The 13,820-nt window shown below is 23.8% G+C and overlaps 1 protein-coding gene across 3 annotated transcripts in view; it reads right to left on the bottom strand.

The window, feature by feature from the left end:
* Window positions 1-13,820, bottom strand: part of LOC129605811 (uncharacterized) — a 200,554-nt gene that overhangs the window by 6,437 nt on the left and 180,297 nt on the right. For all 3 annotated transcript variants that reach the window (XM_055515769.1, XM_055515770.1, XM_055515771.1), the window contains one exon: window positions 12,119-12,258. In XM_055515769.1, the coding sequence (XP_055371744.1) occupies window positions 12,119-12,258 (140 nt within the window). The remainder of the gene's footprint in view (window positions 1-12,118; window positions 12,259-13,820) is intronic.

The following is a 13,820-nucleotide window of genomic DNA, read 5'->3' as shown; positions in this document are numbered from 1 at the left end:
CCAAAGAAGTCATTTTGACTGCTTTTTAATTTCAATTAGAAAAAAAATATTATGTATGCAATGATATAACTTCATAAAACTTTATGAATTTTTGTATAACGTAAAAGTGTGTTCATTGATAATTTATTCTAGTTACCTCCCCCCTTCCCTCATTTCCGGTATATATATATGTTATACCTATATAGCCCAAAAGCAGTCATATTGAGTAAATTTCTTATATGACCATTTCGGCTTAGAATATTTCAGTATGGCAATAACATTTATTTCGATGACCTTTTCATTATGGCATGCAAGTACATAATAAGTTGTCGATTTGAACGTGCTTTAGCTAGATAATTTGCAGTGGCTCAATAATTGTTTTTCGTATTGTGATGAGATTATGTTTATTTTATATCATTTGCGTTCTAAATATTTAATAGTAACTTATTATTTAACTGTAAGTAATATGACAAATATTAAAAATGAATTTTGAACAAATTTTTTTTGTACATTAGTAGTTATTCTTACACAATGTAGTAATTTTGACTGATTTTGGGCAACATAGGTATATGCAAAATTTCAGTCTTTCTAGTTTTAAAAATAATTTTGTATAACATATTTCTTATATAAAAACATAAATATGTATTATAGACGCTATAAACTATAGGTATTATTACGGGAAATTATAAAACCATGTAGAGAACGAATACCCTTTAGCCAAGTTCTTTATAACTTTCTCGCATCTATGTGTATCTGAATAGGTTCCAGTTTTTAAAGTCTAAACGAGTAATGCTTCGGGTTAATTTCTTCTGATACATCTTTTTTAGTCCGTGTTTCTCGATTCTATATGAATAAATTTTCATTACATATAAAAAAATACCAATACTTTTCGATTAAGCAAAAAGAGGAATTGCAATAATTCGAAGATTTAGAATTTTTGGCATTATATTTAGAAAAATTCGCTAAAATTAAAATTTTTTTAATAAATCTTCAACTACTGAACTTTTTGACGATAATTACATACAATACTAATCCCATAAATATTATTAAAATATTAATAAATTGCTATTGCTGTTATTTCCTGTGAAATGAAACATTTCTTTTAACCTTTTTGTTATGCAGCTTTGTCACTTATACAGTCACTTTTTAACATTAATTTTTTTATAAAATTGTAAAATAATTTTAAAATGGTCAAAGCCTCGAGTTAAATTCAATGTTGATGTCGAAATTTTTGTATATTCAAATTCATTATAATATTAATTAAACTCCATTTGTTTTATTTTTTTTTTCTTATAATTTGTTTTAATGTATACAACTTAACTTTAATTATAAATAGAAAGTCAATTTACAGGAAAAACCACAGAATCATTGTTTATATTTAGAGTAAGTTAAAATGGTATTTTGCTTTTTAAAAATATTTTGTATAACAATAATACGTGTTTAAATACTTATATAAAATATAAAATATATATATATATATATATATATATATATTTGTAAATGCATGTAAATTATCCATAATTTTAGAATTACTATACAATTAAGTTACGTCTACATAATAAATTTTTATGGTTGATGGTTTGTGTTTCAAATTCATTATAAAATAAATTTTTATTTTATTACATTTTTTAATATTTAAATACATTTAGATTAAAATAAAAATGTTAAACATATAGATAAAAGAAAAAATTAATTTTAGTTGGAGCCATAATAAATAAAAGTTTAGTTTTTAGTTGAAAATTTTCTATAAAGATTTCTGTAAAAATTTATTTAAAACTTTTCTACTTTGTTTTGAAAAAAAAAAAAAAAAAAGAATTTAATTTTAAAAGTTTTGGAGTATTGAAATAGAAACTTTTGTTTTTTTAAATAAATTTCAAAAAATATGTTCTCATTTAAGTATTTCGTAAATATTTATAAAAGTTCGATTTAAAAAGAAAATAATTTGTACATTTTTTAAGTTATTCTCAACTCTTATTATAGCTTCAACAATTCAAGAATGCAGGAAATTTTGAGCATGTACCTATTGCCTTGAAAGAAACGTTTGAATCAAAATTGAGATATTAAAAATTCCTCATGCAATACATTTATTCTAACAGAATTTATTTAATTTAATATAAAAGGCAATATAAGAATTTTCTTTAAAATTTGGTTATATTGTAGGAAGTTGAGTAATTATTAATCAACTAGAATACTAAGATTAGGTTTTACATTGTTTTATGTACTAAAATGTTTACATTTACTTTAAAAATGTATAAGCAACAGGTAAAACAGAGTAAAATGGTAGCACAAATTGTTCTTAATTAAAAAAGTTTTGGAAATTACAGAGAAAACAGTTAAAATTTATAGGTTTCCCTTATAGGGAATTAATTTAAATATATATATATATATATAGAACAGCTGGATAGCATTATTGAAGGTAAATCGGTAAATAGTGAAAGTATTAATTATGGAAATTTATAAATTGTCGATTGAAAAACATTTTATTCTAGAGAGTTTGTTATTATAACATTAAAATGTAGAGAATTTTTTAAAATTCTTTTTGAAAGGATGCAATGTTTTGGCTATTAAGAGTCCCTCAGAAAAATGTATAATTACATGCTTGGAAATAAAAACATATTACATATGATTTTGTGAAATACTTTGTTTCTAACTTAATTATTCTAAAATTATTCATATTGTATAGTAGATAATATTTATTTATTTTACACATTATGATGTACGTAGTTGGAATAGGGCGAGTAATCTTGTAAAAATTAAATTTATTAAATTTTTTATGATAATTATATCTTACAACTTTTTGAAAAAAAATTTCTGAAAAATTACTAGAAATGTTAGATTAAAATCTCCAATTTAAAAATTCAGGTAATTACTCAAAAAAGATACAAATATATATGAGTTATAAGAAAAATTTTTTATACATCAAATTTTCTAGATTTTTTGTATTTATATGGACAAATTCCAGTAATGTGCTTTTTTATGTAAAAGACCTACAAGGTAACCAAGAAAATCTTCAGTTGAGTTACTGAATAAAAATGCAAAAATTTATTCAATACAGTTAAGGTCTCAAAAGTTAAAAATGTATAGTAAAATTTTATTCGTTTTATAATAATGTACCCATAGTCTAATATAAATCTATAATATACATATGGTTATATGATGTATGTATGTGTATTTTTATGTATTTTTATGCCTGGCACGTTCTTCTAATCATTTTATAAAATAGTTAAAAAAATAATTGAAAAAAAGAAAAAGATTATATTAGAAATAAAAATGTAAATTTTTAAAATTTATAAATATGAAAATATGATTCAACACAAATGTACATAAATTATTTATAGAAACCATATTCTGTTCACAATACTGAAGAAAATTCCCAGTATTAAATTGTACCATGGTATTGTACTAATCCATAACTATTAAAACCCACTGAAAGAAATTTGGATGTCATGATTTATTAATAAATTTGGTACTAATAAGTTATTAAAATTTTCAATGACTTGAAAATAAAATTAAAATTTAGTTCTTGTTAATTTATTGCGATTTTACCAGTGGGAGAGTGGGAGTATTTCCATATGCATTTAATTTTTGCCAATTTTTCCAAGATTTAATAGTCTTTTCACAAAAATTTTAACTCATAAGTCATATAAGTGAACTGGAGTGCAGTTACTTTTACAGATACATATACAGAGACAAAGAAAAAAAAGAAAAACTTAAAGAAAATACTAAGTTGACTTATAGTTTACAGTTTGAAAGTTTTTTACTTTTTTAAATTTACTTTTTGAAAACAATTTCAATTTTATTTTTTCTTAAAATTACAGTTATGGAAATATAAAATTTTTATTTTATGCAACTATACTTTATGATGTGTTAGAAATTTTTTGAAAAAATTCTATGTTTTCAATTTATGTAGCTTGCAATGGAATTATGACGTGTAAAACCAAAGTAGCTACATAATAAAACTTAGCAAAAATTAAACTAAATCTGATTATTACTAAGTTGTCTTTTGTTTTGTATACTTAATACAGATTGAATGAACAATTTGCCTATAGAATAGTTTTAAAATCTTCCAACAAATAAAATTTTTAAAATTATACGATATTTTATAAATAGAACAACTAAATTTTAATTATTCAATAATAATTAGTGTGGATATATTGTATGAAAAATAAAACAAATGCAAATCGAAGTGATATACATACGAGTATAACATTATCTTCATTAGATCATTTTACAGTTGAGGCGCTTTAGCGGCCAGTTTTCAAAAATGACATTTCGAATAAATTTCAATTTAGAACAATTAGAACAATTTTTTAATAGTGCAATACAGCTCTAATAAACATAATAACTCATTTTTGCAAAAATGCTGGATAGGCTACTAATGCGCTGAGCTCTTCATTTATACTTTTGTATACAATCTTTAATTCGTGTTTGAAAATTCTGAAGTTTTGATTAGCTGGCAACTCCAATTATTATGATAAAAATTTTTTAATTTTTTCATATACGTTCATATTGCATACGTGATCGAATTTTTTTGAGTAAAAGTTTTGAAATCTTGAGTATTTTTACTTTCTTTTTATTTTCTTTTAACTTTAATTTATTATTTTGCTTTCCATTAAATTTTAAATTCTAGAGGGGGTGTGTAGGCTAAAAGGTTTGAACTTAAAAAATTATTTTTAATCTGTTTTTTATTCTATGCTTGCCTGAGTATATGTAGAATGTTAACTTTTATTCTGAATATATAACAGTTTTATGATACTATAGGTGCATAACTTAAATCTACCAGCTTAAAAATTATTTTTGGTTTTTGACTTGTTTATTTTTGCATAATTTTTCTTTAATATTTATAAATTAAGGTTTCATCTTCTTCTTTTAAGCGGTTATATTGTGTCTGAATATATAACGAGAGAGGAAGGTATTGTAGTCGGTTTTGTACTGCAAATAAATTTTATAGAGAGCTTGACAGAAAAAAATTTATATTTCTCTTTGTTAGAAATATAAATTGGAAATATAATTAAGAACGACAATATTCACATCATAATGAATAAATTTTTGAGTATATAAGAAAAAATCTCATATATAGGATTTTGAATTAGTACGGTTTAAAGATTAGATTTACATTCACTTAGTAATATTTTCGATGACTTTGGTCAATATAATTTTTTTTCGTTTTTATAATATTACGAGTTTTTTGAGTATTTTTCTGAGATTTATAACATTTACTTATACATATTTAATTTATTCAAATGCCAAAATAGAACTTTAAAGCAGCCTATTTCACTTCTCTAACAGTTTTCTATTCAACAGTCAACAATTTCATCCTTCTGTTATAACCCAATTACTAATTAGAATAAATTTTTCCTATTGTTTCGTTCGGTAATGTGGTGCATTACTCTTCTGAAAATTTTTTCCTTGCGTTTGTAAACTTTTAAAAATGAGTTTGTAAGGTGACTGACTGGATTTACACCAATGTTAACGTTATAGAATTATATTTTCTTATACATGTACAGTCATAGCCACAATTATTTTCACAAGGCAAAATTTTTGTAAAATAAAAGTTTAAATTCATATAACTTCTACAATTATTAATATTTTAAGTCCATATTTATTTTTTAAATTCATTAATGGTTTACATATCAATACATAAAAACAAAAAGCAAAACAAAAAAACACAACAAAAAATAAAAACAAAAATGTAATAGCCAAAATTATTTTCACACATTCTCATAGCGTCCAAAATTATTTTCACACAGCTTCAAAAGGATTGAAAACCTAGAAATTAATTTTTAATTTTTTTTTTATTTTGAAAAAAGAATAATCAGACTTTAACCTAATATTTGGTGTTTCCTCCCTTAGCATCAATGACCGCCTGGAGTCTTCTCGGCATTGATTCTATAAGTACTCGCTCCATTTCAGAAGAAATCGATTCCCAAGCATTTAAAGTGTCCTGCCAAGCCTCGTCCTGACATTTCCCAATTCTAGCAGGAATCAGTGATTTAAGGATGTGCCAGATGTTTTCAATTATATTTAAATCAGGACTCTGCGGGGGCCATTTAAGAGTATTTTGTTCAATATCTGACAAAAATTGTTTAATCATGTGGGCAGTATGAATAGGCGCATTGTCTTGTTGCAAAATAAAATTAGTACCAATAAGTACATCGCCAGCAACAATTGCAACATTATTCAAAATTTCTAAATAACTAGATGCAGTCATTTTATTGGGGCATAAAACAATGGGTCCTTTACCATAATATGAAACACATCCCCATATCATAATTTTTCCTCCATTAGAATGACGTGTAGGGGCAGTAACTGCTCTAGTTTTTTTATGTATTGTCTCAGAATGATAATAATGTCGCCCATAGGTGCCGTCTAATGAAATCGTAGTCTCATCGGTCCATAATATTTGCTTCCAATACTCTAAAGACTTATCTTTATATTCCAAAGCAAATTGCAATCTAGCCTCTCGATTTTTAGGAGTAATATAGGGTTGCTTGCGAATGACGTAAGATTTAAATCCGTTCTCCTTAAGTCTCCTGCGAACTGTTGTCATACTTACTTTATTTTCCCGGTTGTCGTTGAAGTTAGACAACGCTGATTTAAAAGTTTGGCGTGGATATATTTTAAAAGACCGACATATAAGTGTGTCATCTTTTTTATTTGTCACTCTTTTTCTCCCTCTCCCTGGTAGGTTCTCACAATTATGATGATTTTTATATTTGTCTACAAGGTAATAAACAGTTCGCCGATCACAATTATATTTTTTAGCTATTTCTGAAGCTGAAACACCGCAATTAAACTCAGCAATTATTGTAGCACGCGTTTCGATTTTTAATTCTGCTTTTTTAGGCATTTTGAAAATTTATATGCACTTCACTGGAACGCAACTTTAGCTCTAATGATTGCAAATTAATATTTTTTCATTTATTATGATGAATTGTGTTCAAATTTACAACAACAAATCAGTAACAGTTATTTGAAGACCTCTGAAAATAATTGTGGCGCCATTGACGATATGTGAAAATAATTTTGGCTATTAGATTTTTGTTTTTATTTTTTGTTGTGTTTTTTTGTTTTGCTTTTTGTTTTTATGTATTGATATGTAAACCATTAATGAATTTAAAATATAAATATGGACTTAAAATATTAATAATTGTAGAAATTATGTGAATTTAAACTTTAATTTCACAAAAATTTTGCCTTGTGAAAATAATTGTGGCTATGACTGTATATTATGTGATTGTTTAGTTTACATAAGGTTAAGTATAATAGTAATGTTGTACAATTATTCAAGTAGGTGCATAATATTGTGTTGAAAGTTTTACTATAGTCTGTAATGTAATCGTCTGAAAACAACGGTTTCGGTATTATGATAAAGTTTAAAAAAATTTTAATTTTTTTAAGTGCTCATTATCACATTGCCTCATAATTTTATGTAAATATTTAAGCAAAAAAAAAAATACTTAGAAATTTTTCAAACTTTGCACTTTTATTTTCCTATGTGCTATTTAATTATAGTTTTAATAAAAAGATTAATAATTTATAATAATGCATAAATGCCTATCTCTTTTTGTTTTTTAATATTTAAAAGTTTAATGAAAGAAAAACAAGTTCAAGATTTTTATAAAAAAATTAGTAGCAGATTATCCTCAATTATTTGTTTTAATATCAAACAATAATTTAATATTTTTAATCCTCGAGAGTAATTTTGATGGTATGTACCTTTCTGAGCATTTCACATAAAAAGCAGGTGCTGATTTTGAAATGGTACAAATGTAAAGCTAGTACAACAGTACTGTATAGAAAAAATGTCTGATTTTCTCAGCAAACTAATGATTTCAAATAAAAAAAATTGTGTTTCCCCGCATAGCAGGTTAATCAAACAAGGTTATTAAAATTAAGATGAGTGAAGTGTATAATATGCATGTCAACTGTGTGATATCCGTAGAAATACTAAGAGTTGCAATATTTGTCACACTGTTTCATATCACAGATTACTTTTTTTATAGGGACCTTACTATTCATGTAAAAACTTATGTAGTACGCATCTTGAAAATTTTAGTATATCTATATAATATTCTCATAAGTATACCAATCTGAGAATATTTTTCGAAATATTCCGAAGTAACGAAATTTACAACAACAGTGCCTAATATTTTACATTCCGAAGTATTTCGATTGAACTATTTTTGTTCAATTTTAAAGTATTCTTATTTTTAGAATACATATATATTATGACATTGGTATACTGCATAGCAACTTGTAGTTTTTCGATGATACAAATTCCAGAATAAATAAATTTGAAAGCTAAGAATGACTTTTTGAAAATCATTTTTGAAATTAATGGAAAATTTACAAAATATTGTTAAATAGAAAATTTGTTAACATTTTCTTTCAATTTCTTTCATTTTTATTTTTGTACATACATGTATGAGTTCTGTTGTAAAAATTTAGTCGTCAAACAAATAGGCATTTATAGAAATCATGTATTTGATCTAGACGTTACTTTTTAATATGTAGTTAATATGTATATATATGCATGCACTTTTCTTTTGATAGAGAATCAGTAAACTTGATTTCATTTAAATTTTCATTTTTATTTCATATTTATTACTGAATTTATAAAAAATCAATAGAAATGAGTTTTCTTCATTATCAATGGTAATAAATTAAATTATTATAAGAATTAAAAACTTAAATGAATATTAAGTATACATAGATAACTCATATATAAGGAAAACTGGAATAAATGACATAAAACAAATAGTTATGCAAAAGTACTATAGGTTTAAAAATTAATGAAAGAAACAAAAAGGATTTTCCTTTGTTTAAACTATAAAGTATTGTCTACTAATAATTGACTATATTTATATGAAATATGTATGCAATAAATGTAATATATGTGCAGTAAAGTAAATAATGCTTAAATAAATGCACTTGAAAATATCATTTCCACCTTTGTTTTTCATTATTTTTCCTATCTTTTATCAATAAAGAAAAATAATGGCACAAATATTGTAAAAGAATTTTTCTTATATTGTATTATACAGGGTGATCGTATTCTACACGATGGTTTACAAAAAAAAACTATACTGTTTTGAAAAAGAATACTCAAAATAAAAACTTGAATTTCGCAATAAAGATTCGATAAACGATACGTGTGGCATGAAAATTATATATAACCAAGTTCTAGGGGATAATGTAAATTGTAGGGAATTACACATAGAAAAAATTTAAGAAGAAAGCGGGCTTTTTTGACATATTTAGGTAGATGCTACTTGAAAACATTAAATCTAACACCAACCATAGACGTTACCGCTTTGTTTCGAAGCTTGTGTTGTCAGACATAATTTTTCTAATCTGAATTTTTTTAACGCTCGAACTACTTCTAGAGCCCAGACGTTCAAATTCTTTTCCTGTTAGCCATAAATTTTCCAGTGGGAGGTTTAACACCAGTTGTGTACCACCCTGTATAAAATTTATATATACAAATAAAATGTATACAAACAGCTTATATTTTAGCTTAACAAAGTAGAGTATAAGAGATAAAATATAATATATGTAATTTCTTGAACAAAATTCCTGTGATATCTTTTAAAAATATATATGAATATAAAATATGCATTAAATATAAGATCAATGCATTTTAAATTATTTTTGATAATTTTGATTTAAATAAATACATTCAGAAATATTTTGGTAATATCATAAAATAATATGCAATAATGAATGTATGCTAACTATTGTACCATATTGCATAATGGTATTCCATTGTTTTATAAAAAATATTGAAATATATTATATATTACGAGTATGTTTCCATTCATATGGCATTTATGTTTATATTGAAGTTAATATATTAATTTGCAAGTATAATATTCATAATATCAAATGTAAGCATATATTACAGTATAGTTGTATGTATAACAAATGAATTGAAATGATAATGGAATATTATCGGTATACATTAATTATTATTCAATGAAATATTTCAGACCATATATATATATATATATATTTTAATTTTAAATAAATTTTATATTAAAATCGTAATTTACACAATCACAGTGTTGTTATAATATGAAACAGAAATCTGAATAGAGTATGTGCTTCAATGTAGATTAAAATGTTTTAACTAAATTGTTCATTTAAAAATTTATAGATTTTTGTATTTTTATATAATCCTTTTACATATTTTATCGATGCAATTAAGAATAAGATATTAAATGTATTTTTATAAATTGCAAATTAAAATTATTATAAGAATTTAATTAAAAAAACCAATATTTTTATATCTAAACATGTGGGCTATATTTTGATAATTAAGTTTTTGGGTATTTAAATTACTATTAATGCTAAATTCATTTTTGGATGCAAAATAACATCTTTATTTAAAATTTAATAAGTTTTCTTTAAATATATTCATAATTTTAGCATATTTTAAATTAATTTGGAAAAAGTGCATTGTCATCCAAGAACATTTTCCACCCGTGAGTATGTCTGTACATTAAAAGTTCCATATACTTTAAGATGGTGAGCTTTAAGTATATGGAAAAAATTTTATTTAGTAATTATATTAGGGAATATTTTTAATAATTTCCTATTATGTAATTTTAAATAAATAATATGAAATTTTTAATAATGTTTAAGTTTTAAAGCTATTATTGCCAGAAAGAAACGTATAACGCTTAGTTTGAATGGAAACTTAGTTACAACGTTTACGAAATTTAAAAAAATGCTTTAAGATCTTCTCACTAAAAGCCTGACTTAAATTTCTTTAAGTGACATTTTTAGTTGACCTATATACTGTCGAATTTGAAGCATTTTTTTAAATTTCGTAAACGTTGTAACTAAGTTTCCATTCAAACTAAGCGTTAAACGTTTCTTTCTGGCAATAATAGCTTTAAAACTTAAACATTATTAAAAATTTCATATTATTTATTTAAAATTACATAATAGGAAATTATTAAAAATATTCCCTAATATAATTACTAAATAAAATTTTTTCATTTCTATCCTTAATCACAAAAAATTGCTGTGTTGATTAAATAATATGTTTTTTTTTATTCATGTACTCATATAAAAATTAATGATGTTTTGTTAATTTTATCAGAGACTAGAATTTAAAAAACAACTAGGTAATTATATTCAATGATTTTCAAATAAAGATTTTATGTTAAAATTTTAAAGTATGATTAGTATTTTAAAAAACATTTTCAAAAAGGATAAAAAGTTGAATTAGAAATTTATTTAGCAATTGATATCTCTTGATTAAATCAAAATTCTCAATGTTATTTTGCATATTTGAATTAAAATTCAACAATTGAATAGCATTCTTTTTTTTTTATTTTAGTTTTTTTTTACAATTTTCCAAATGGAAATTTTTCTTTGAAATTTCAAGTTCCGTTCATTTTTTTTTCATTATGCAATAAAATATTTTTTCCCCCAAGTTTTTACCGACCATGGGGTATGCTATAAGGAAAGTAATGTAATGGCATTAAGTTTAATATCTCGAGTTTTCGACAGAAATGCGTTTCTTTGTTATGGAGAAATGTAAGTAAACGTAGATTTTTAGCAAAATGTTACGGGATATACCAGGTTTAAGGAAGAGGATTTTACATTTTTAATTTTTTTAAAGAAAATATTAAATAGATTTTCTCGCAATTTTATATATGAGTTCCGTTTAACAATACCAGCTTTTGAACGAAGCCAAAAGTCCAGTTGTCTTGTGCCAGCCAAAAGTCCAGTTGACTTTTATATTCTGCAAATTTTTTGGGAACATCAGGCCTTGGAAACCGAAATTTCGTTCGATTTAACATTTGTTATCACAATCTTATTGGAACTAATTGCCAGAGTTTCTTAAAATTTTAAATTTGAATTGTGCTTGTTAATGAAACTACACGTTCCAAAGTTGTATTAGAAGTTAAAACAACTTTTGAAAAGAAATTTTATAATAATTTGATGCAAAATTTTTCTCAAACGGGAAAATATACTTTTCGGTTGATTATGTGCTGACCATATCAGAGTTTTTTTTAATAGTTTTTATATTCCTGTTTTTCTTTCACATAATAAAAACTAATCATATGCATAAAAAAAAACTTAAAAAAAATGTATACAATATAAAAAAAAATAAATAATTTACCTTGCTGTTCGATTCTCTCGTTATTTGGATCTGTCCAACTAATAAAAGCAACTGCAAACCAGTTACCAGCTTGTGGTCCATCTACGGATAAACGTTGTTGTCTACCATTGGATTCAAATTGCAAATTGTAAATTTTAAATCTGAAATTGAGTAGAAAATGAAAAAATTAGTGAAAAAAATCGAATAAGTAAGGAAAAAAAATTACAAAATAAAATTGGGAAAATAAAATGGTGTTTTTTTTTTATTTATTTAGATTTTCCTTTCAAATGTGAAGTTAAGGGGAAAAATAATGAGATAAAATGCAAAAATTTTCGTTGCTCTGATCAATTTTAAGACATTTTTGAATTTAGCTAAGGTTACTTTATAATAGGAGTTTTAATTTCGTAAGTTATTAAGAATGTTCGAATACTTGAATTAGAATACTTTTGAATTAGATCGGATGATGAATTGAAGATTTCATTTTGCAGTGCATGTCGCAGTGATTGAAATTTTTATTTTGTTGAAATTTATTGAAAAACACTTCAAAGGTAGTCAATTTTTGTATAAACAGAAAACAAATTTCAATATAATTTTTTCCCAGAATAATTAAATAAACTTTTACAAAAAAAAATTAAAAAATAAAATTAATTAAAAAGTTTAATTAAAATTTTAAATTCAAAAATAATTTTTTATAAAATAAACAAATTGATTTTAGAATTTTAATAAAAAATAAAAATTTATAATATTTCATGTATTTTTGTTTTGGTCATACCGCAATATGAAAGGTTTAATACCTTTCAAGGATTTTATTTCATATTAAATATAAAAAAAATATTTTTTAAAGTTTTTCAATTGCAAATTTATTCTTTCACTCTGTTTTTGATTATTGTCGATTTTTATTCACCATTCTTATATGCTGTATTTGTAACCGCAGTATATTACTGTTATGTGTGTCTAAATTTTTGTAATTTCGAAATATTCAACGAATATATTAATAAAAAAATGCATCTGTTTTAAAAATTTTGCATACTTGTTTTTTTTTAAATAATATTTTTCATAAATACATAACATACATTTATATACATATTTCTCATTTATTACTTCAGTTCTAATATTTAAATTTCGTATCTCAATAGAATCAGAATATAGATACGATTTAAGTTGAATTTTAATTTGAAACATTATCTCATTGTTACGGGTCTTATTTATATGAATAAGGAATATGGATGTATAAAAATTATTTTAATATAATTGTATAAACCATTATGCAATTTTTAACAATTTCGATAATGTGGGGAGTTAATGTACGAGATATTTATGAGAAATATTGGAAATTCTACTAATAAATTGAAATGTATGTAGTATTGAATAATTTTATTGATAAGAATTGTATTTCAAGGAGTTTAATTTCTTACTTATTTAATTTAAGATGTGCGTTCTATTTAGTAGCATTAGTGCTAAAGTTAAAAATGTCTGACTATGCAAACTTTATATGCAAGTTTTCAAACGTATATTGGATTTTAAAATTCTCATATAAATTACAGTGTTACTGTCTACTAGCGGAGCTTTGAAAGTCAAAGGTATTCTTTTAATAATTTTTAATTTTTTCCTTATTTTTGAAAGTATCTAAATCATTTCATTTTGTTGCAAGATGAGGTATAATGTAAAATATGTACATAATTTTTTGATTTATTGGGATGACACAGAAATCTAGCCGATTAGA

Source organism: Condylostylus longicornis, unplaced genomic scaffold, assembly GCF_029603195.1.
Source record: "Condylostylus longicornis isolate FDR11 unplaced genomic scaffold, ASM2960319v2 ptg000015l, whole genome shotgun sequence".
Taxonomy (NCBI): Eukaryota; Metazoa; Arthropoda; class Insecta; order Diptera; family Dolichopodidae; genus Condylostylus; species Condylostylus longicornis.
This window is presented reverse-complemented; position numbering and strand designations above follow the sequence as displayed.